The sequence below is a fragment of the Cygnus olor genome, chromosome 11, assembly GCF_009769625.2.
Source record: "Cygnus olor isolate bCygOlo1 chromosome 11, bCygOlo1.pri.v2, whole genome shotgun sequence".
NCBI classification, from domain to species: Eukaryota; Metazoa; Chordata; class Aves; order Anseriformes; family Anatidae; genus Cygnus; species Cygnus olor.
The window spans coordinates 13592569-13615855 of NC_049179.1; the positions used below are offsets into that span (position 1 = coordinate 13592569).

General features: G+C 46.0%; 1 protein-coding gene across 2 annotated transcripts; it reads right to left on the reverse strand.

Moving 5' to 3' along the window:
- Positions 1-4853: 4853 nt before the first annotated feature.
- Positions 4854-22332, reverse strand: MINAR1 (membrane integral NOTCH2 associated receptor 1). 2 transcript variants are annotated; one of them, XM_040570285.1, is made up of 4 exons: positions 22246-22332; positions 12112-14455; positions 10323-10577; positions 4854-6402 (listed from the first exon to the last, which is right to left on the reverse strand). In XM_040570285.1, exons 2-4 carry the CDS (start codon positions 14407-14409, stop codon positions 6205-6207), a joined length of 2751 nt encoding a protein of 916 aa, XP_040426219.1. In that variant the 5' UTR covers positions 14410-14455; positions 22246-22332; the 3' UTR covers positions 4854-6204. The 2 variants fall into 2 exon arrangements, with proteins under 2 accessions (XP_040426219.1, XP_040426220.1); XM_040570286.1 differs by lacking the exon at positions 22246-22332 and adding an exon at positions 20691-20899.
- Between the last annotated feature and the right edge of the window lie 955 nt (positions 22333-23287).

Sequence of the window (23287 nt, forward strand, 5' to 3'; positions counted from 1 at the left end):
ACAGCAAAGCTATGCAGCAGCAAGCAAACTCCCCATCGTTTCTAGGGCTGGGCAGAATAATTCACATTTCTCCTGTCCCTCTCCCAAACTGGGCTGTTTCACCATAGGTAATTCCCTCTTTTCTGCCCTTCCACTCACACAATGGAGATGTCTGCATGTGGCCCAGGTGGACATGGGATGGAGCCCTGGGGCGTGATGGGGACAACATGCAGGCAGCACACATTGCATGGGCTCAAAATAAGCATGGAGAACAGTAATTTTATTGTGAATAGCAAAGTTTGGTTTTATTTTTTAAACCATCAGCAATCAGAAATACATCTTTCCTAAGTGTTTTCACACATTTATTAGTATTTTCAATACATTAAATCGATTTTCAATCCTCTGGTTGCAGCCAGGTGTAGAAATGCAAATTCCACAATGCCCAACATTAAAGCAAATAGGAGACATAACTTTGGGATTCCCAGAATCTCGTGATGTTTTGGGGATCGGTGAGAAGAAGCACCAAATTGCAGTTCTGTATCTGCTTTGGGCTGCCAGCCCCACCAGTGGAACAAGGAGAGCTTGGACCTTGAGGGGGGCTTTAACTGAGGCCAAAGCATCAGAAAATTATCCAGCAAAAAATTCCCCATATTTACTGAGGGAATCTGGTTAACTTTGAGGAAGTACAGGATCTGAGTCTGAAGCATGTGTTGGGACACTATTTCTGCTTAGTGCATCAGAGGAACATCCCCAAATCCACAGATCCAGGAGGGCAGGGAGAAACAGGCCTGGGGATGGATAATTGGGCAGAAGCTGCTCTTCATTTCTAAAATCCTCCATCCTCAGCAGCAACTGTCTCTCTGAACACTCTTTTCCCACCATTTCCTCAACTCTATACAGAATTAAATACTGGTTTTGGCAGAGCCTTGTGGCTCTTGTAGACATAGTTTGTGCTATTAACAAGAAATACATAAAACCAAAAGGAACTTACTTATGGGAGGAGCTTGGCTGCTGGCAGCTTGCTTCTTCCTCCTTTAAAGATTTTGCTCCAGTTTCTAAGTGGTCTGTGAAGATTTATGTAACAGCAAGAGATTGAATGGTATGTGGTCTCTGAAGTCATGTGAAGTGAAGCTTGCTGGAGGAATTACTAGCAGAGCAGCACTTTACAAGATATATTGCGCTTTCCTGAAAAGATAACAAAGTAAAAATTAGATGAAAGGAAATATCTCATCTTTATAATTACTCCCACAGATGCTTGCCTTTTCCCAAAGTGCACACCAACACAACTGACCTTTCTTTTAAGTAGGACCACACTGCACACAATTCGGCAGGCTACAGGCTACTCGCTCCTCTTCCGTGTGCAGATTGAATGGGATGGAGTCACAGGAGCATCTCAGAGGGCAGAATATGGCCCAGAGATCCAATATTTTGCTTGTGACTCTTTTGTGTTTCAGGCAGAGCCATTCATCAAAGCTATATCTGAAATAAAGAATTTATTCAACCAGTACAATTGATTGGTGTGAGCAATACGTTCAAAGAAGCACAGATTATGTGGAGCTGTGTCTTTGTTGCAGACACAGCGTCACACGTAGGATCCCTCTTCTACCTTGAGACTCAGTGGCTCTTCCAGCAGTTACTGCAGAAACCTGGCAGCTGCCTGGTCTTTCCAGCACAGTGATGACCCAGATGATGTCTATATTTCCTATATATACAGCTTCTTGGCTAAGGAACACTGTGCCAGAGCCCTTTGGATTTTTTGGCACAAGCGTGATCACACTTAGCATTTTTATGAAAGTTTCTGCTCCTGGATTCACACTACAACATAAAAACCCAGGGGGCATTTTGCTCGTAAGCTTCTGGATTGGATGAGTACAAAAGCCTGAAACAGATGTGAGCCCATGCTGCAGTCCCCCAAAATAATGACAACGCTAAACTGTGGGCTCAGAGCCCATCCCAAGGGGACCCCGTCTGCAGCCTGGCGTTTGAAAGGTGAGCATCTACATTTCCACCAACTTGCCTCCCCAGTACACCAGGTGCCTAACTTTCAGCAGTCCCCATCCTGAACAGATTTGCTAAAGCAATGCATTAAAGGTGTTTATGCAGTAGCAACGAGGAAATCAGGAGCTTATACTACTATATTTTCCTGTCATTGTTCATTATTTATGTATGTCTTCTTTTCTGCAGCTACTCTTTGCAGTCTCTGATGCTGGATTACTTTCAGTTGCAACACCTGGAGTTTTAAACAACCTGGTTTTGCAATTAACAAGTCAAAAGCAAATTAAATCCACACAGAGATCCTGAGCAAACTGATTGCTTGCTGATAGGTAAGTGACTATAAATAGTTATCTATAGTACTGACTTAAAAGGGACAGTAGTTGCATAAACACATAAGGGAAATAAATACCAAAATATTAGTCATGACCTTGTTAGAACAGTTGATATGGCATAACACAGTCATTAAATAACCTATAAAATGAAATATTATGATTAGTGTCAAGAGCTAATCTTCCAGAAGCCCAGACAACGTAATGCAAAGAAGATTTTAAAAGAAACCCAACAAACTCATTTTTCATTATCTTCTGCCATCTTATTATTTCACAAGTAAGAAATCCATTAGCAATTCTACCAAGAACTAGATAGTATGCTTAGTTATCTAACACTGAGACACTCACATCCCATGGCTATCTTGATGTCCCTGGAAAAGAAAGAGAGGAAAAGCAATGGAGTAATAAATTATTATAACTGTTTCATTAAAACTTGGGACGCTGTAATTTTTCAAATTTATTTGGTATTATATTTAAATGAACCAAAAGGCAACATTGTACAGTAACTTTATAAAATAAAATTATTACATAGTACATTAACCAAAGCCCCATTTAAAAAAAAAAATCCTAAAAAGTCATTTGGGGACAGATCCTGCTCTTGCTTTTCTACACACATGATTTATTGAGCTAATTCGAGCAGTATTCTTGTTTTAGGAAAAGCAAATGAGATTTGCCCCTCAAATAGTATTTATTTTTTTATAATTCTTGCAGTTGCATTTTATCGTGTAATATATCAAGTTTATAAGGCATAAATACGAAAAACAGTTCAATATGCTCATCATTATTTTAATTAATAATACAATCTAGGACACTTTTTTCAGTCACACCAAGGATTACAATGTACCTATAGCTTTAATTTATTTTTATTGTTTTTTAATACAAAAGTCTATCATGTAGTATACAGCATATACTAGTTGATAACTGGTTCACAAGGTCGATCACAATATTCTCGCAGGTTAATATTGTCAGGATTTCCCCTAGCTGATACACTCCCTGCAGAACTGCAGGGTCCGTCCTTCCTGGGCAGCTCTCCTCTGGTGGTGGCAACCCACCACTGCACCACCTTACCTATTTTAAGCAAAAAGGCATTGGCCAGATGTAGAACTTCCTGGAAACGCCTAGTGATGGCCATCATCCCCAGGGGAAGGCAAGGCAGCGGCTCCTGGAGGTATCTGTGGGGTGCAGAGGTGGAGCCAGGCTCTGTCTTCCCCTCTCCCCTCGGGCTCCTGGCACTGCTGGGATGCTCACAGGGGTTGCAGGAGCCGAGTGAAGCTCCAAAGAGGGGATTTGTGCCAAACCCTGTGTAGGGAAATCACTGCCTCGATGGTGATGGGTGCCACCGGCTGCATGTGCAAAGGGAGGATGGGCAAAAGCACCTCACTCAGTCAGGGGCAGTGTGGATGCTCGGGGTGCTGAGTGTTTGGGTTGGACCAGCTCCACATCGCCCATGACTCCATCACCTCCCAGATCCTTCTTACGATTTTGGGCAACCCTAATGCAAAAGCTCCTCCTGTGCCAGCACCAAGCACTTCTGCGGAGCTGATGGCAACCCCTAAACACACAAAGCAGGGGCCCTTCAACCTCCTCTAATGCAGCAGTGCAAGCACAGCCCCAACCTGCCCGCGATCAATACCATTACCTGCATCTTTTCCCTATCTCAGATAATCAGATATTTCCTAAACGTAAATTACTAAGACTGCTGATTTCAGCTGGGAGGTTTGGGTCTCACAGGGTCAGACCACTCGTGTCGGCAGAGGAGGGGTTGGTGGAGGCCGTGTGTCTGTCCGGTGTCCATCCAGCACCCATCCTGCACCCTCTGAGGGACACAACTCTGCCAGCATGAGCAGATGGGACCTGACTCTGCAACCACGGGGCCACTCTGCTTATTTCTGACACCTTCTGCTTGCTTTAGTGGGGCCAACGAGGGACTTGAGGTCTTTCTGATGCTGCCTGGAACCAGGAAGAGATTTCTACATACACAACCAACCTAAATTGTGCATAAGGTAAACTGCAGAGCAATGCCCCCGCAGAGCGTGTTCACATGTCTAATATTAGACATCTTGCTGGCAGCTCTGAAACATCCCTGGAGGTTTCTCTACCTGTCTATATTTACTACGTATGGATCCTAAGCTCCTAAACTTAGGTGCTCTGAATCACACTGTGATTGAAGGCCTAAGGGGAGCCCAAAATAGACAGTGTGAATTACTCCCTCTCTGCTGTGACTCCATCCTGCAGCATCTGGAAGGAGAGAAATCTTGGTATCAGGAAGGGGCTAAAACCACAGAATTTGGGTCAGGATTGCACCAAGGAGGTGCAGGTTTAGGGTGCACACCCCATGAACCCAGAGATCCCCAGCAGCTCAAGAGCCAGACGGACGGGCAGGGGATGCTCTCAGCTGCGCTGTGACCGGGGGGCTGCTTCCAAAGGAACCCAATGAACCTCCATAAAGAGCTTTCACCACAAGAATCACCTTTCCCTTAGCGGACCAGCAAGTTCACATTATTTCCTGATTTTTTTTTATTATTTTTATTTTTCTTACCCTCCCCCCCCACACACCCCATCCACTCGTGACAGAAGAGAAATACTGTCTGGGCGTTTGCTTTCACTAACCATGGCACATCATTTCTATCATAACTCGAGAAGTCCTTTTAAACTGCTATGTGCATTTGGGATAAAGCATTAAATGGATGTTTCTCGTGGGGTTACAGACTGCTTGCTGTCCAGCAGAGTCAACCATCATTCTTAAGTACATTAGCACTAGGGGAAGCAGACGAGCTCCCTGTGCCAAATGCATTGCACTAACAGCAAGTTTCTACCCGTGCTGTAAGACTGTGCCCTTAATGTAAGTGCTCAGTAACCTCCAGCCCTGCAATCTGAGGAGCAATCTGAACTGTATAGAAGGCTTGCGGGAAGAGAACCTCCATTAGTACCCATTATGTTGTGATTTATGTTATGGGCTCAAAATAGCAAAATTAAACAGTTCTGTTTCATCTACAGTCTAAAAAAAGGCACAAAGACTTTGTGACAAAATTATAACTGTTCAGATTACATTTATGAGAACTTTAACTGAGTGTTGCTTGGATTTGCCAGCTTTGCTTGCTGGCAGGAGTGAAATTGAGACAGTTTCACTGTCTGCAGAGGTAAAGAATACCCTTTTGGCAAGGCATGTTTGCCAGCTCTATGCAAATGTTATTCAACAGAAGCAACTAAAACCTCTTTTGATTGCTTTAAAACATAATCTTTTTGGTCTGCAGCACATTGCACTTATCTAAGTACTCAGTGATGATAGAGTGGGTCTTAGGGCAAGACCAAATATAAAAAGCCCTTTTTAATCTGAACATAGGAATGAACTCTGTTCATGGCTACACAGTCTGCTTTCAATCAAATGATCATGAAATACATAAATGCTATAAATAAATACAATACATTCAGAGTTTTCTACATTGTAGAGAGCTTTAAGACGTTCTTAGCTCCCCGATGTAATGCATATAGAACATTCCCTTCTATACAGTGCTACCTCCAGGTACTCACACCTCCAGTAAATGCAACATAGCTCAGACAACCTTCCTCTTTTGCCTGGATTCTTGTCAGTCTCTGATTCTGTAAAACATTATATTGTTTCTTTAGGAAAAAAAATATTGCACTTTTAAAAATGCATAAAAATCGAACCGAGTTCCCATCAACTCCGCCACATGCTCTGTTATTTAAAATAATACTTCTCGAAAAAAAATGTTTCTCTCGTCGTTTTGTGTTCTGTCTACATTTACAGCAATCTCCACCAGGATATCCTCAGAACATTCTTCCTTAGCAAATTCCTTACGGTTTTGCCATCGGGCGCTTGAAACACAGAATGAGCTATCTGAGATGCGCACAGCTGGGAGTCACGAGTCTGTCCACGTATTCAGGATTTCATTGTACAAATGGGAACTACAATGACCAGAATAACTGTACAAGCTGCCGCTGCTATTAGGGCAGCTATCTTGCAAACCTTTGCTCTTCTGAACTCGGCTTCTTTGCGTTTTAATAAGGAATCATAGCCAGGAGTATAAATGTCTTCCATCCAGTATTCTAAGTTGTTTGGGTTTAAAGATTCTTGAGTCTAAAAATTAAAAGGAAACAGTTGTTAATTGCCTGGGATCTGTTATTAATAAAATAAGTAAATAAAGCTGGTGTGTCTGGAGGCCTCTCAGCTGCATCTGGGTCTGCTGTCAAGATAAAGTGGGTTATTGCTGCTGCTCACATCCCTTCAACTCCATTTCTCCAGGTCCCAGTTCCATAAGGCTGATGAAAGTGGCAATAAAACACTGCAAAAAATAAACTCCCGCAACAGTTTAATTCTACTTCAAAATCCCTGACATACTTCTGATTTGCCAGAAACTTCGTCATCCTTGGTGGCATTTAAATAAGATCTCTTTTATCTGCTAGACAGCAGAGATGTCAGCAACTACCAGTCTGTTACTGCTTTTTAAATTATTAAAGCCCAGCTGGTGAGAAAGGTTCTTAACACACACTCCTTATGAACTACATTTTACAAAGCTAACCCTAATTTTGCTACCTTGACTTGCCTGCAAAGGCAGGTCTCCTTATCCTCCTGGTACAACTTCATCTTCTGCTACATCCTCCCTTCTGCCCATGGAAGAGGTCACTACACATGGCAGAGAGTGCTGCAGCATTTACTCTTGCATGTGGCATTGAGGTACATATACCTCATACATGCCACAGGTGATGTTAAGATCTCACAAGTTCTCTTGTCTTTCAAGAGCCAACCTGTTTCTTCACACCAAAAACCACACAGGAATGAGGGACAGCAGCTAGGGAAAGACCCATGCACTCAGCAAGACGTGCTCTCAGTTTTTGAGGCAAGAGGAGGATCTGTACACGTAGGACAAGATTTTCTACTCCATATTACACCGTCTCCAGACCATCTCTACAGGTGAGACCATTTAACCCCAAGGGCACAAACTATATTTCCACAGAAGCTATACTCTGCTCATTGTCAAAGTCTGATCTAATTCTCTCTGGGTGGAGAAAAAAAAAGGAAATCTGAATTGGGCACAAAATGAAAGGCAACCTGGGGGACTCTATCAGTGCCTTCATTTGAATGTTGCATTTCATATAGTTTTTTTTTTCTTTTTGTCTTTTTTTCTTCCTTAGAATTTTCAATCTCTTCATGCTTTGGATTTCCACCTTGCTTGTTTTTTCCTTTCATCCTCTCTCTAAGGTAAAATGGGGGGAAAAAGGGAAAACCCAACACTAGACACTATATCACACTTACCAGAAGAAAGAAATAAAGCAAAAATGTGAAGAAGAGGAGAAAAAAATGTTTGAAAAATGACAGCTTTTCCTTGAAGCTGTCTCCTGTGTCTGAGGCTCCAAAAGGCCAATTCTTTAACAACTGAAAAAGGTTCCATATAGAAACGTTCCGGTGAGAATACCAACACATACTTTTTTTGTGCTTGCAATGGGTTTGATCCAAAGCTCACTGGACGCAGCACAAAGAAACTCCAGCAGACTTGAGAGGGATTTGGGTAAGCCTTTAATTGGCTAATTCAGATTTTGTGGCCATGAGCTACCAGCTGAAACCTTGCTTTGCCTGACAGCACTATTTGCTTTATGTATAGAACTACTACAAGAAGTGGTTTTATAGCTGCCCCAGAAACAAACAATTAAAATTAAGCAACAGTTTTATAATCAATTAATGGAGATCTCTATGACAGTGCCTGTACTCTGAAGCAGAGACCATCAAGCTGAGTCTTGAGAGTGTACCATTCGATCTGTGAATGACCTATTCCAGCCTTTTGAAGAGAAAACCAGAAATAAAATAGCAACCTCATCTCTAAGGGCATCAGAAAAGAATAGCCTGACTGAATGCTTCATCCCAGAGTCTCATCATACGCAGGGCAAAGCGATGAGATCTTAAACAGACCCTGTGCTGGGACAAGCTTTGGCCTGACTGTAGTTTTTTGCAGTTTCTGCTTTAAAAGAAGCCTGGGAGAAATTTTAAATGAGCAAACCAAGGTTAAAAACACACACACACACACACAAAAATAAAAGACAGCTATGCTTCAAGGAAATTATAGTTTTGGACCTCTCTGCCTTGATATTGACCTTTTAACTACTTCAGAAGGAAGATGCATTATTAAAAAGGCCCATTACTGTTAATCAGCTTCCTTTCCCATTTCATTGCCAGACGTAGGAATGTTCATTAAAGCATAATGTATTTACTTTCAGTTCTAATAAACTTAATCACTAGGAAAAAACCCACTCATCAGTCTGTGTCTATTTTTTAAGTTTGTCAGTAAGCTCTATTATAAAGTCTAGACATGGGTTTTGCAGAGTAGATGCAATTCTGACAGTCCTTTCACAGGGAGAGAATCAAACCCGTAAAGTTTTATCACCTTTATCCTAAAGATAAATGATGGCAATAAGCTGCTTTCTCTGGTTTGCTCACAGTGATGCAGAGCTGCTTACATGGAAGAAAACGGTCCTACAAGGACCAGATGGAGAACACTTCCCCCAGGGGAGCTGTGCTTCCAAATATCACCTCCCCTGTTGCCTCCGCACAGCAGGTAAGGGATGCTTTGTGGCTGCCTACTGCAGAGGAACTTCTTTCAGTCTATTCCTACTCCAGCATATGGTCTGCAATGCCAGGGATAGGAATTTAGTAACCCCTCTGATGCTTTTAAATCCCAAACAGCAGCAGGCAGCTGAGGCAAGATGCAGCCTGGTCCCTGTGCTACTCGGTTTCTCTCCAGGTACGCTTTAGCACAGCAAGGAGCAGAGGCTGGTGAGGTCAAGGATGTTTGCATGAGCTGCGCCTGGAGGTTAATGCAGTCTGCACAAATTCCTGCACAAGCAAATTCCAGCCCAAGACATCTGAGGGCAGCACCGGTCCCCTCCGCTGGCTCTGCATGCTGCTATATAAATGTATACAGGCGATACACCATGATTTGTGTATCAAGGGCTGATTTCATTATGCGATGCTTTTTGTGTTTCACGACCCAATACTGCAACAGCTGTTTGGTCTTTACACATTTTGGATGACGTTCTTTATGTTTCCCCTTTAGGCTCAGAGATCTTCCTTCCTAGAAGATGTTTTGTGTTTATCAGACTAACCGGGAAGAAGAGCCTGGTTATTCTTTTTAGGTTATATACCTATGTAGGCTATGTCTGCATTGCCAAGCTGTGCAATCTGGTAGGAACAAATCAGTAGAGAAATGGTGAAGACGCAGGGTCTCCCCTTTTGCCTTTAAAGGGGAGGATATAGATCTGGACTAGATCTGGTCTGGCCTATTAGTGGTTGGGAATGCGTTGTTTACTCAGGGAACACAACATGTGGTGTAGTTTCAAACAAACAAACTCAGTTTCCACTCTCAGAGATCACTCTCCCAAGCAGAGACCATTGGGAGATCTACCTCAAAGGCACATTTCCAAGCTGAACTAAAATATGAACAAGACCCACCATTAACTGATCTGCCCTTCACATGACTGTAGTTTCCAACAGCCACTTCAGAGCTTCAAACAGCGGAGTATTTCAAAAAGAGTGATGGTATTGAATGTCTTCTACAAATATTTTGTTTCATGTTCCTAGCAAAATGGAAAAAGTGTTAACACTTAAATTCTCTGTGAACAATTCAGAGAGAACAAGGATAAAAGAAAAAGCAGCAATGCCAGATTCTGCACCACCACCTTACTGCAATTAGGGACCAGTTTCACCTCCCCCTTTTGTCCATCCCTTTATCCCCAGCCTCTTATTTAGAGTTAACAACAGTGTGATGGCTTAGCAGACATCTCTCCATTACAGAACAAAGTGGAAGCACCAACCTGTCAAGGATCATCACTCAGCAATCAAACATCCGCATTTTTCTTTGTCCTTAGCCAGGATGGATAGGGATCAGCAAGATTAGAGGCTCAACACTGCATAGCTCCTTCCTGAGCTATCCAACTCCCTTATTAAATTCATTTTCTGGTAACATCCATTCACAAACAAGCCATTCAAATTAAACAAATGGGACTCACTTGTAGATCCAATGCTGCAATCTTGCCTTTATCCCCCGAATTCCTCGTGTATTCCTCTATGGTCCATGACGGCTGGGCGCGTTTCACTTCAGCCAGCTCCGTCAGCCTCATGTCTGTGTAGAGCGGGTTGCTCTTCATGTGTGACTTGAGTGATGCAGGGTAGGGATGAGGACTAAAGACTTGTTCAATCAAGAAAGCATCTTTTGGCTGTTTAGAGAGTCTATGTGGCTGTGGGATTTCGTATTGCCTGTCTGCCTGCAATAGGGTTCAAAAGAATTTGAGAGAAGAAACAGGACTATGAGGGGGTTAAACACAAAGGACAAAGATATTCCTTTCAGACTCACTATATGATACTGCTTAAGCCAAGATAAGAGAAGTATCAGCTAAAACGAAGTTTTTGGATGGTGGACTTAATCTGTTTGCCCACCCTCTTCTCACAACCAGATCAAAGAGGTATTTTACAGACAAGTCTCCATAACATGGTCACAAAGCTGATGCAGAAGAGGAAATTTAGGTTTTGTATTGTTTACGGGTTATAAAACTATTCTGAAAATAGCCCCGAACATTCAGAAATGCCTACCTGATCTGGTAAAGCTCAGAGCCCCATACAAGCTTCAAAATTTGTGTTTCCAGATCAAATCTCAACAGGATGAAGTCGTGGAGGGAGCCTCCAGGTGCTACCCCCGTGGCACCACATCATCCATGCTACCAATCTAGCATCAGCCATGGTCTACCACAGGAGTGAGGAAGCGACCTTCAAAGTCTTTACTTCATCCTGGGCAGACCAATGTACAGAAATGCCAGGGTTTGGGCTTGATAAAGGTAACCCCTTTCCCCATCTGCAACCTGCTAATAAACCATAGTTTATGGTTTCTCGTTCAATCCAATTGCACTTACCCCCATCAAACCTCATCTTCTCCCTCCTCAATCATTCTTTGCCCTTGATCCCCCTCCTAAGGAAGCACAGCATGCCCACCACGTGTTCCTGACAGACCGGGAGGCTGAAGGGTCCCCAACCCTCTCCAGTGGGCTCCACTTCCACAAAACAGAAACAATAACCCTCAGCATGCACACTTTTAACCAAGCAGCAACCAGAGCCCAGTGCAAGGACAGCCATGATAAGGATGCAATCTGCAAAGACAGCAGTGGGCAGCTGCTGGGAGGGATTTGGGCAGAGTTTTTTCTGGCTGACCAAACCAAGAGGGCAGCTATGCTGCATTTCCACCATGGAGGGTTTAAGATGCATGTCAATGACCATGAAAGTCAGACAAAGAAAATATGACTACAGTTTGCATCTCATGGTGCACACAGAAGGATTTTTTTCTTGAGGGATTTGAATCCACAAATCTACTTTGTTGCCTTTTAAATATGCATGTACTCTCTGATAAAAGCCATCACAATGCAATTTCAAAATATCCCTTCTAAACCAACCTCTGGAGAATTTCAGACTGTAACAATTTTCCTCACGCTCTTTTCACCAAGTTAATTACCCAGCCTCCGTTATATCGCCCCTGATGATGAAGAACATCATCCTCTTTCGAAGATTTCACCTAAATTACCCCCCTCCCTTTTCAAAAGAGCAAAATGCTTTTAGGAACAACTTGACCATATTGCAGCTGCCAAGCAAGAATATATAGGTACAAAATCACTCAATTATGATAACAATAAAGACAGGCATAATATGGCGGGGCAAAGCATTGTCATACCCCAAGGCTTGTGATGACTGCGGAAGACATTCATAACTAGGTTATTTTCAAGTGCTTATTATGTGAGTTAAGGTTGAAATTACCTCTTTAGATTTCCTGTGCCAGTCTTTATTTTCTCCTCCATCTCTCTCTTTCATCTCCTCTTCTGTAATGCCAACTTGGTTGCTATAAGTAATAGCTCTCCAGTCTCGGGGAGAGTTTGAAATACTTGCTATTTTGGATTCAGTTGCACTATTTTCCTCTGTTAATGATCTTGATGACCTCCTAGTAAATAAACTTTTTTTTAAGGCTTTTACTCGAAGACTTTCACTGTTACTTCCACTGGCATCTGAACAGCACCATTCTGGATTATTCTCCAGCTTGCCTCCATGAGGAGTGTTGTGGCACTGAAATATCTGCGGGGAGTTACTTTCATCTGACACGGCCTCGCTTGTCAGTGAATTAAGATCTATTTGTACACTGACCTTCTCTGGCTGCTGAATTTTTTGATCCAGCTTGCTTAATTTTCCCAGGACTTGAGAGATTTCTTCGCGGACACCTGAGAGAGACTCCAGTTTCTTCTCTATTTCACCAATCCTCAAAACCAATTTGCAGACACTTGTTTTCAGTTCATCGTCCGTGTTACTGACATCTGCCCGGACCACTTTTTCTAATTTGTTGCAGGCACTCCCATTGGAGATTTTAGTCAAATTATGCTCAGGTGAGCTGTCACAGTCTGATTTATGCACCTGAGACAGGGAACCAGTGCTGTTGTAGCACGAAGACTGCATCACTCCCGTGGACCCACTGATACTCATGTCGTCCAAAAACCGGAAAATGTCACTGATATCATCACTCACAATTTCAGAGTCATCATCCGAGTGCTTAAGGGAGTGCCGCTCTCCATACTTGGCTTGGCCTGGTGCACACATATCCTTGCATTTTTTGTGGTCCAGGACCTGTTGCTCCGTTTGTGTCCCAACACTTGTGGTCCTGTCAATGCTTAAGATCTGAACAGAAGTACAATTAATGCTTTTGTCCTTAAACTTTTTGACCGGCTCATGTTTTTCCACATCTAGAATGGAAGGAATTTCCTTGGGTTTATGCCCATTTTGTTTCACAGCGTAATTTGTCTGCATAATTGGTTGCTGATCCTTTGCATTTAGGTAGGACTGATGCCTGTCAGCTGAAGGAAAGTTTGGAGATGGGTTGTTCGAACTCTGGTAGCGCGTCTTCTCTTCTGACTGCTTCCTATTAAAAAATGATCGTTCGAAGTCAGGTACCTCCTCAGTATTTAAGCTCCAGCTTTTAGCTGGCCAGGCAGTTTGTTTGGTTGGTTTTCCTGTCCACTTTTTGTTGTCCTGGGGCCCAAGAATAGTAGTTGGGCCAAAATACGTTGAAGCTTGAAGATCATCTAGGCTTTCATGCTTCGCTCGTCTTTTGTCTGGTATAGGAGAATAAACTGGATTCAAGTACTGGCTGCTGTATGGCATTTCAAAGCTGTGGTTGAAGAAAGCCTGCTTAGAGCTTTCTTTCCTGTTCTGAGGCTCTCTGTGTCCATCTTCTGGCTTTTTGTTGGGCGGTATTAAGTTGGGAGATATTGTAATCAGATTATGAAAATCTTCTTTGAATATATTCCTTTTCTGGATGCACGACTGCATCACAAACGGCTCATCATTTGAAATGAAGGTTTCTTTCAGACCTGCACTTATTGGCAAGGAGTCCTGGTCTGAAATAGATTCGTTTTCAATGTTCATGGGGAAGTATGTACTCTGCATCTCACATGGCGGAGACGTGGCGATGGAGTAGGATGCCAGAGCCTGCAGCCTGTCCAGAGAGGCAGCCCGGCCCTTCATCTCCTTATTGACCCCAAGCAAAAAGTTGGGTTCTGATGAGGGAACGAACTGTTGGCAGTCTTTGCAGTCCATCTTCCTGCATTTTGAAGACCTTCTGACCGGAAAGCCCTGGTTAAAGTCCTGGTCATTCAGCTCGCAATTGGGCACGCAGTCTGCCACGTTGCAGATTTCTGTGTCGGATCTGCAGGACTCGAAGGACTCTTTCTTCTTCACTTTCTGCCTTGCAACTGGAAGCTTCTCCTTGGCCACTCCCCCATTCATTTGTATGAGGTTGAATATTGTTACTATATCTGCTGCAACCATGATTTTCTTTGATTGCTGATTGTTTACAGTGCATCTCATTTTGTCTTTGAACAAAGTCGCTGGGAAATTAGGATCCAGGCAAGCAGTGTAAAACAGCACACTTCTGAGTTTGGCCAACTGGGACAAATCAAACCTTGCACAGAGTGACTTGCAGAGATCCTGGTAAGAAACGGTGTTCTGCTTTGTGTCCAGCTCCTCCAAGATCTTCACCAGGAAGAGTGAGGTTTCCTGGTTGGACTCCATAGCTCAAGCGTATTTTGTTGTTTATCCTGGAAACTGTGCTCCACTTCTACAGCAACACACAACAGCAAACAAAAAAAGATTGTAAGTCACCCATAGATAATGTTCAGAATCTTGTAATTCAGCCACAGACTGGACCTGCCTCCCTGCCCATGCAGTCAGGGGCTTGGTTGTATAACCCATCCTCTTGTTTCCAAACTCCACGGCTGTAATCCTAGCATCAATGAAGTCAATAATACTTAAATGGGATCAGGATTTCATCCAAGGAAGCCCATTTGTGTCACTATCTGCCAAAGTGAGCAAGTGAATAAACAGCAGAAGCTTTGCAGGGGCTGAACTCATGGCAGATACAACACCACAGCCTGCTTGCTAGTGGGCTTTCACAGAATATCTAATCAACTTATGAAAGTGCAGATGTGTCAAGTTGTTTGGCAATAATTCTACTCCTGTTCTGTAACCAGAGATGATCTATCACACCATGACAACTCCAGCTGTTTCCATATTGACTGCAAAATGCTCACAGGAAGATTTTCTGACAGTAAGAAAGTTAGAAGTTATCTGCTAGAACTTATCTGAGCATCATGCTTTTTTAAAAACATTACTCTCTATTCTATATTATTTCTTCTAGATAGTATGATACACTTTGCAGAAATACCTTTTCCTGACTTTACAATTCAGGGATGGAAGCGCTGCCCAGCCACATCTGAAAATTTTTTAGCCCCATTTCAGAAATAAAGTGCAAAATTTAGAAAAGAGACGAAAGAGTTAAAAAATAAAATATCCCACTGAATCTTGAAACAAATCCAGCAGATGTTAGAGGACTGTCTGCCTATCAGAGAGCATGTGAAGACTGAGAAATATCAAGGACGGAGTACATCCTCTTCAGTAATGGGCTCCCAAAGAAACCCAGGCAGTGCAGCTTCATTCACCGGTCTGAAGAGCCAGGGCAGAGGTGGAGAGCAAAGGCTGCACATTTATATGGGTAATAAGAATAGCTCAGGCAAGCACAGCTAACACGAGCAAACATCTTGGGAAGGATGTAAAACCCCGCTTTCAGAGTGGAAGCCAACCTCTAGCTATTATAGATTAAAAAAGGCTGCTGATGGGATGCAGGTTATTTTTCATCTGCCTGTAGTGAATATTCTTGTCGGTGTCTGCTGCTGGCTACTAGGAGAGGCAGTTTACAAAACTAGACAGATCATGGGATGCTGCAGTTCCTATGTTTGGACGCTTTGTTATTCTTACTGACAGGAATGACAAGAATATTTCTCCTTTCCCAAAGAGCTATGGTGCCTCCCCCCATTCACTCCCACCCTGCAATGACCCCAGGAGCGAGTCTCTCCATCTGCATCAAGAGCAGAATATCTACCTGAGTGGCAAAGCACAAGTCAGGCTTGCAAGGTTTCTTATTACTCCTTAAAAAAGCCGATTCCCACCCAAAAACATCGGGACTCCTGAGCATGGTCCCAGGAACCCTGAACAACTCCTCCCTCTCTTGTAGCCTTTCATCCTGACCCCACATTACGCTGCTGATCACCAGCAGTGTCAGAAGCTGCCGTACACCAGCTTTCATAGCAAACGCCACAGCAGCAGCTTCCAGAGAGAAAAAAAGAAAAACAAGTTGCCTGTACGAATCTGAAGGAGATCTCCATGCAGACTTGGCTGTTTATTTAAGAAACATCTTTCTGCTGCCTCTGATCAGAAGTTGAGCAGCAGCATGAATGTATTCCTGTGATTGTAAACGCCGCCTTCAGAAACCAATGACTACAGGGATTTTCCAGCTCCTCCGTAGCATGCATGTTTGCTTTTAAAGCTCCTGTATCATGCACAGCAGCAAAGCTTTTCTGCTAACTGACAAGAGAGCAGAAATGTTATATTGCTCAGTGCCTGGCTGCAGAAAGTAATGCTAAAAGCTGGAGGAGGATGGTTGTATCCCTTCTCTCTTTATCAACTGAGTGTGCTTGGAGGCACAGCCTCTTTATCAGCCTGCCTTTGCATCTCTCTGACATGTCACCGTCAGGAAATGAAGCACCCTGGCTGGGTCCAAGCTGCTCTACCTGCCACCAAAGCCACCAAGCACTCCCAGAGTAAACTTCAAATGTGGGGCTTGCAGGAGACAGTCCCAGCTGCAAGGGGACTGGCTCTGCAACTCAATTTTCAGCACGTTATAAATCTGCCATTTGCGGCAGGAGTGGAAATCTGTCTTTTTGTCACCTCCGTGCTGAATACAAGCAACAGCAAATATCTCCTCCCTTTTGTAACTTCACAGCTTCTCACAAAACCTGCACCTGGATATGCATGTTCACAGCCTGGCACACACCCTGCTCTGCCTGCACTGACCTGCCAGAGCCCTGCTTTCTCACCGCTCACAGTCCTGCTAAAATACACCACTAGTCAGTTTGCAATAAAATACTTCTTAAAACTGACAACCCATTTTGTTCCCTTCCTTTCCCAACACTCCTTCTGTGCTCTCTCATCCCAGTGAGGGTAACCTGGGTAGCATTTCTTGAATTTTTCTATTTTGCATGAAGCCATTCTTACAGTACTGCAAACTTCCATTCAGGTTTCCAAATCCTATGACTTGGTAAAACTTGGGTCAGCCTGATTTTCAAAGGTGCTGCGTGCTGACATCTTCAGTAGGTTCAGAGGAAGCCCCACATACCCCCACACCTCATATTGCTTTTGCTTAGCTGCATCAGTACCAACAAGGAGCCTTGGTTTGGGGACTCCAACCCACAGCCAAGCCATAAGGCAGCGGTGCTGAAGCACGGATCCTACATGGAGCTGCTCTGCCAGACCTGGTCTAGCTCAGGCTGGGACCAGTTTGTTTGTCTCCTTCTTTCCCAGAGCCAAGCCTGGGAGGTGGCAGTCAGCTGTAAAGCAGAGAGGGGACAGGGGGTAACAGAGGCTTTGAGACAAGGGTCACTGGGAGAGAGCTGAGCCTGTAGAGGGAGGAATTTGGCCAATTTGCTCAACTGAGGCTCAGCTATGGGAGGTGGGAATTGAAAAGGCAGGTTGCAAGATTAGATGTAGGCCTTGAGGAAAAGCAAGACATCTAGGAGCTGGTATAATTTCCTCTTCGTCCCTTGGCTGCTCACAAACACCTTTCTGGTGTGAATGCACTCAGGTGTTAAAGATACCTTTGGGCTTCAGGCTGGGCATGGAAATGTGTGCTCTCTTGTTCCAGAGCATCAGAAACACTGCCCCTGGAACACCCAGCAGATTCGGGCTGCAAAGAACAGAATAATAAAGAGAACAGGATGTAATACCCCATAAGGACAAAGCCTTAAAACCTTACTTCCAGGGTCAGAGATGCAAAAATCAGGCAAACCTTGTACCAAAGCTTTTAGCTGCACATTAGGCTCCCCCGTCTCTTCTCAAGTCACCCTGGGAGCCGCACATCCCAGGCACTGAGCATTTGGCCAGGCACCATCTCAGGTCCATGATCATTCGCCATCTCTCAGAGCAGGACCAGAATAGACCTGGACCTGGCACGTAAATGCAAAGCTCCAAAATGAACATAGGAAGACTTTTCAGAGAGGATACAGAGTCATGAACCAGTCAAAAGCAGCAGAGTAAATGAAAGTACCCACAGCACACATAGCAGCATGGGGTTGCTCGGATGGCCTCAATTCCACCAAAGTCCTGCCTGATCTTCGCTACCAGCACCACCACGCACCCTTCACACCCCCTAAACTGCCACTGATCTCCAGAGTCATGGAGAAAATCGGGCACAGGGCCAGGACCTTGCTTATTTATCCTCAGCCAGACAGCCTCTGACCAAATGAGCCACTTAACATTTCACTCTTAATGACTTTGTCATATTAACACAGGGAGGGGAGCTGTGACTTAGCTCCTCAGGCTCGACATTCGCAGCCCTGGCAGCACAATTATATGGCAGCACGGGCTCGTACAGCATCGTATTGCACGGCCAGTTGCTGGGGTCTGACTCTGTGCACAGATGAGCTCCGGGCTCACCACAAATCGATGCCTTCTTGCCCTGCACCAAACCAATGAACTGAGCTCTTTTCTTACCGTTAAGCTGCTACCTCAGCCTCTGGAGGCGCAGACCAAGAGTATTGCAATTGCAACCTCCATCCCTCACGGTTGCACAAGGGGAAGATGCTGTTCTATTTTCTGGTGTCTTTGGGAATCAATCCTCTGTAAGACCTCCCCCCCATGGCCCAGGGAAACCTGCCAGAATAAAATTTCCCTCCTCAACTCCCCAAACCAGCACTGGAGCGAGGGTCCCCTCCACCTGCTGGTTCCCCTGTAAATTCACCATTCACAGCAATTCATTTCATCAGTGCCACTGCTCCCAGATGCCAAGTGGCACCTTCAGCCCCCAGTGCATCCACTAAGGGCAGTGCATATTGGGGCACATCAATCCCAGGATGTGATTCAAGAGAAAGTCCCACCACTGGCACTGAAAAGGTGCCTTGGATGAGCCCGAATCACGGCTGCTGGCAGACAGCTCGTGTTATCTTCCTCTGCTATGTCCTCCTTCATTTCCTTCGCTGTTCTTGGTGCCTCTGACATTTGTCCTCCCCGTTTCCCAGTGCCCACAGCAGGTGCAGCTAACACACAGGCTGTATAGTTGCTGGAGTCATCATTTCCCTCTCCCTTTGATTTGCTGAAAGGGAAGCAGCATCCTGGTTTTGATTGCCCCCACGGTGACTAACGGGCCACCCTATAATACCATTACCGCGACGACAGAGCGAGCGAGCGATCCTTGCATAAATTCCCCCAGAAAGAGCAAGCTATTTCAGTGCAGGAGAACATTAATACAGAGGCTGTAATATGCTGTTTTACTATTAACTTGAGCTCATAAATCTTTCAGCCTGTCTTCCCAGCGCCAGATACAATAAAACAAGGCAGGCAGCGCACGCCTCACATGAAACATACAACGCTTGGAGATGGGATTCAGTTTTGTTTCCTCCCATACTCACAGATCCATTTCTCTGTCAAAACACGAAGGAATTTCTGACAGACAGACATCCTGAGCTCCGTCTGCCTTCCACCGCGTGCACACCCAGCAGAAACAGCGTCCCTTTCCGCACACCTTATTCCTCCCCCTGCCTTTTGCTGCCCATTAAAAAGATAACGAAAAAGTGCACTTTGGAGCCCCATCCCCACGATGGCTTCTCAGCACCTCTGAAAAGTCCTCTCGAGCAGCCGGGCTCATGCAGTCTCGATGGGACTGTCCCCCCAGGCATGCAAGAGCAGGGTGGTGGGACCCATGCTGGCTCCCTGCCGGGATTTTTATTCGTTCTTCCAGAGCCAAAGGGGACAAACGGGCAAACCCAGGCTCCTCGGCAGAAGCAGGATGGGCTGTACAGGGACTTCAGCCCCCCTGCAAAATTCAGCAGCCCCTAAAGCCTCCCAGTGCACAAATTGGTGGGGAACTTGTGGGCAAAGACAGCGTGCCCCCGCAGCGGTGTCAGCGCTCAAGTTGAACAGGGTTTGCCTTAGGTTTTTCTTGCACAATAACATCAGGTTTATTATTTGTATTGTTCAGTTACATAACCCAGGTTAAGGTTTCTACGTGGTCTGGAAAAGTGCAGTCAATCAGTCTAAAACTGTGCAGTAAATTACTTGAATTATTACTGCATCATATGCTCCTGGCTATCCTTTGCCAACTATCGGCCCATACAGACACACACACACTCTCCTGTCGATGCGTTATTAGAGCACATCTGAGTTCAGTTTTTCCCCCCAAATTCCTGCACAATGAGACACCCCTGCAAACCGTCAGATAGATACGGAGAGGTCTGAGCGAGTTAAACGTGAGCGATTCTTTCCCTCCGTGCTCAGCCTGCATCTCTGCATGGCAAACCCACACCCCCCCGCTGCCACCCCATAGCTGACTTTGCTCAGACCGTTCCCCCCCCACCAGTGGGTGCAGCATCCCCGGCCCCGTGTGCTCCCCATCCCTTCCCAGTAGGGATTTGGGGGTGCAGGCTGGGGGTCCCCCACTCTCTCCCCTCCAGCTGCCCGCGGACAGATCCAGCAGTGCGGGACCAAAGCGCAGCTGCCAAAGTCACGGAATTTTAAGATTTTCGAGTCCCCCCCTTCTTTGAGTCCCGACAAAGAGGTTACACCTCGGGGTGCCCGGGCTGGGGGGCTTCCAACCTGCACCCCCCCCGTGTCCCCACCCCCGGGGGACGCCGGTGCTGAGGCCACCCCCCCTGCCCCCCCATGTCCCCGTATCCTCCCCGGGGGCTGGGGAGCGCTTGTCCCCGGTGCCCCTTTCTGCATGCCCCCCCCCGGCACCTGGGGCTCACCTGGGGGGGCTCCGCCTGCCTCTTTCTTGCCCGTCAGGGCTGGCCCTGCCGCTGCAGCAGCCGCTTGCCAGCCGGGAGGAAGAGGAGGAGGAAGAGCCCGAGCCTGAAGCCCCAGCAGGATGCCATAGCGCCGGGCTGCGCTGACAAAGGCGGCAGCAGGTTGGCATGGGAGGAGGAGGAGGAGGAGGAGAGGAGGAGGAGGAGGAGGAGAGGAGGGAGGGGGCTGCACAAGCCGAGCCTCCCTGCGCCGCCCCGAGCCCGCAGATACGGGAGGGGGCCCTGGCCCGGCTCGGCTCGGCGCGGCCCGGCGGGAGCCAGCGCTGCGGCACCGGGGATGCTCGCTCGGGCTTTGCAAACCCTTTCTGATTATTTTATTTATTCTTCTTGCGAATGCCGGCGGCTCTCTCAGCCACCCGGAGCCCCAAGGAGGCGGGGTGGCAGCAGGTGCCCAGCTGCGGCCCCAATTTCAGCCCTGTTATTTCCCCACCCTGCTGCACCCCAAATCCTCCAGAAGGTGTTTGGGGACAGATGCGGTGGAGCATCTGTCCACTTGTGCCTGGGTGAGGAGGACATCGCTCCCCCAGCATCCATCCCTGCGTGCCCGCGGTGCTCAGGGGGCAACAGGCTTGGGGCGCACGGGTGGCTGCTGCCAGCGGTACCCAAACTCCTCTCGCAAAAATAGGGATGGTGGCCCTAGCTTGGATGGGGTCACCGGCATGGACCACCGTGTACAAGGTGCTGTGTGGGCCACACGACATGGCTGTCCCCACCTCGGGTGTTAGGTCAGGAGCTTACCTCATGTCCCAGCGGGGCTTCTCTCCTGGCTGATGGCCAGCTTGCTGTGCCACCCAGAATGAACTGCAGAGAGTTTTTAATAGAGGTGCTGCCGGGTGAATAAAGCAGTAAGATGTCAAAGCCTTGACTTTTCGTTTCATTAGGAACCTTCAGGAGGTGGAATATCGGGTTTTCTCTCCCAGACGAAGCAATTGGAAGGGCCGCGTGCACAAACACACCATGGACATCACACCACTCTGGCCAAATTGGCATAAAGCTGTGTGTTTTCCCTACTGTGACAACCTTAGGTACAGATTTCTGCTTTTCTGGAAGAAACAAGGGATCAGGAGAGGGTTTTTTGTCAGAAACCCACTGATGTGCAAGTCCTTCCACTGACTTTGAGGAACACTGTATGTGATTCAGTGTGCATATAATATCTGTAAAGGCACTTATGCATACAGCAACCAATACAAGAGGAGAAGGCAAGCATACTTCTTTGCAAATGGAAGAAGAAGGTGTTTGAACTACATTTATTCTTACCACTACTTATCAGCAGTGAAAGAGGCAGTCTCCTTGAGCCCCATTTTGCATGCTTCCTTCAGCTAGTTTTGTGCCATAAGGAACCATTTACTTGCAAATTGCATGCTTGGATGATTTCAGCCCTATACCACATCCTATAGAGCACGCCTCCAGGTCACGGGAAAGGGGAAAATTCACCAGAAAGCTCTCTCTGCCCCTCAGAATTGCAAATACCAAGGCAAAAATAGGAAATGTTTCTTACCACCAGTCCAGGTCTGGCTGATATTATTTGGTTTAGCCCAGGCTCAGTATTTGACTGAAGCTCTAAACGCTGGAGCTGCACTGATGATGCCCAAAATCACGGTGATAGGTTTCCAGTGTTGGCTCCCATAACAAAAGCTGGTCTGCTAGAAATTAAAGAAATAAAAATAATAGTGCAGTTGTGAAAGAGGAGGTCTGATCGACAACACCCTGTCCGACAGGGTGCCCCCAAGCACCTAATCCTGAGCTCCTCCTGGGAGGAAAAGGCAGGCGAGCATCAGCTCACACATGCTCGGTGTGCTGTCCTGCATGCATTCACTGGCCTGAGTTGTAGCTGGGATAGGAAACTGCAAAAACCTGGGGGAGAATCTGCAGTGACTTAAAAGCTCAAGACTTCAGAGGAAGGGATGTAGGGAACCACATCCCTTATCTAGCATAAGATGTCTGCTGAAGTGCTGGGGTTTGGATGGCAGTGAATGGGAGCACTGCACCCGTGCTCCTCCACACACAGGCCCTGTTCCTGCCTCACGTGCAGCATGTTTTGTGCAAAATGTTGTTCCCACAGCCCCAGATCCATCAAACCATGCTCTGCAAGGAGAGCACAACAGAGAGGAGCCATGCCCTGAACCCAGACCACAGCTGGAGCCAAGTTCGGTCACTTTTCCCATTGTTTCTCTCCCTCACTCCCCCCTCAGCATGCAGAAATGACATTTAATTAATGACAAATGTTTCATTAGCCTTTCATAGGCTGTGATTAGTAGCATATAATTAGGAGTCACCTGGAAAATTGGTTTGAAACAGTTAAACCTGCTGCAGGGACCTCACTTTCCTACCTGGACCCCAGTGACCCCAATTCTCACCCCCCTGTCCCAAGCCAGGTTTGACAGCAGCTTCAGTGGGAATTTATCTGAGGGGAGGGCACCAGATCAGCTCTCCCTGTCCCTGTTCCCCATCTAATTTTAGCACCATCATCTCTGTTTCCCCTCCCCACATTTCCTTGACGTCTGCGCTTTGTTCTCCACACTCCTTTTCCCTTTCATCTC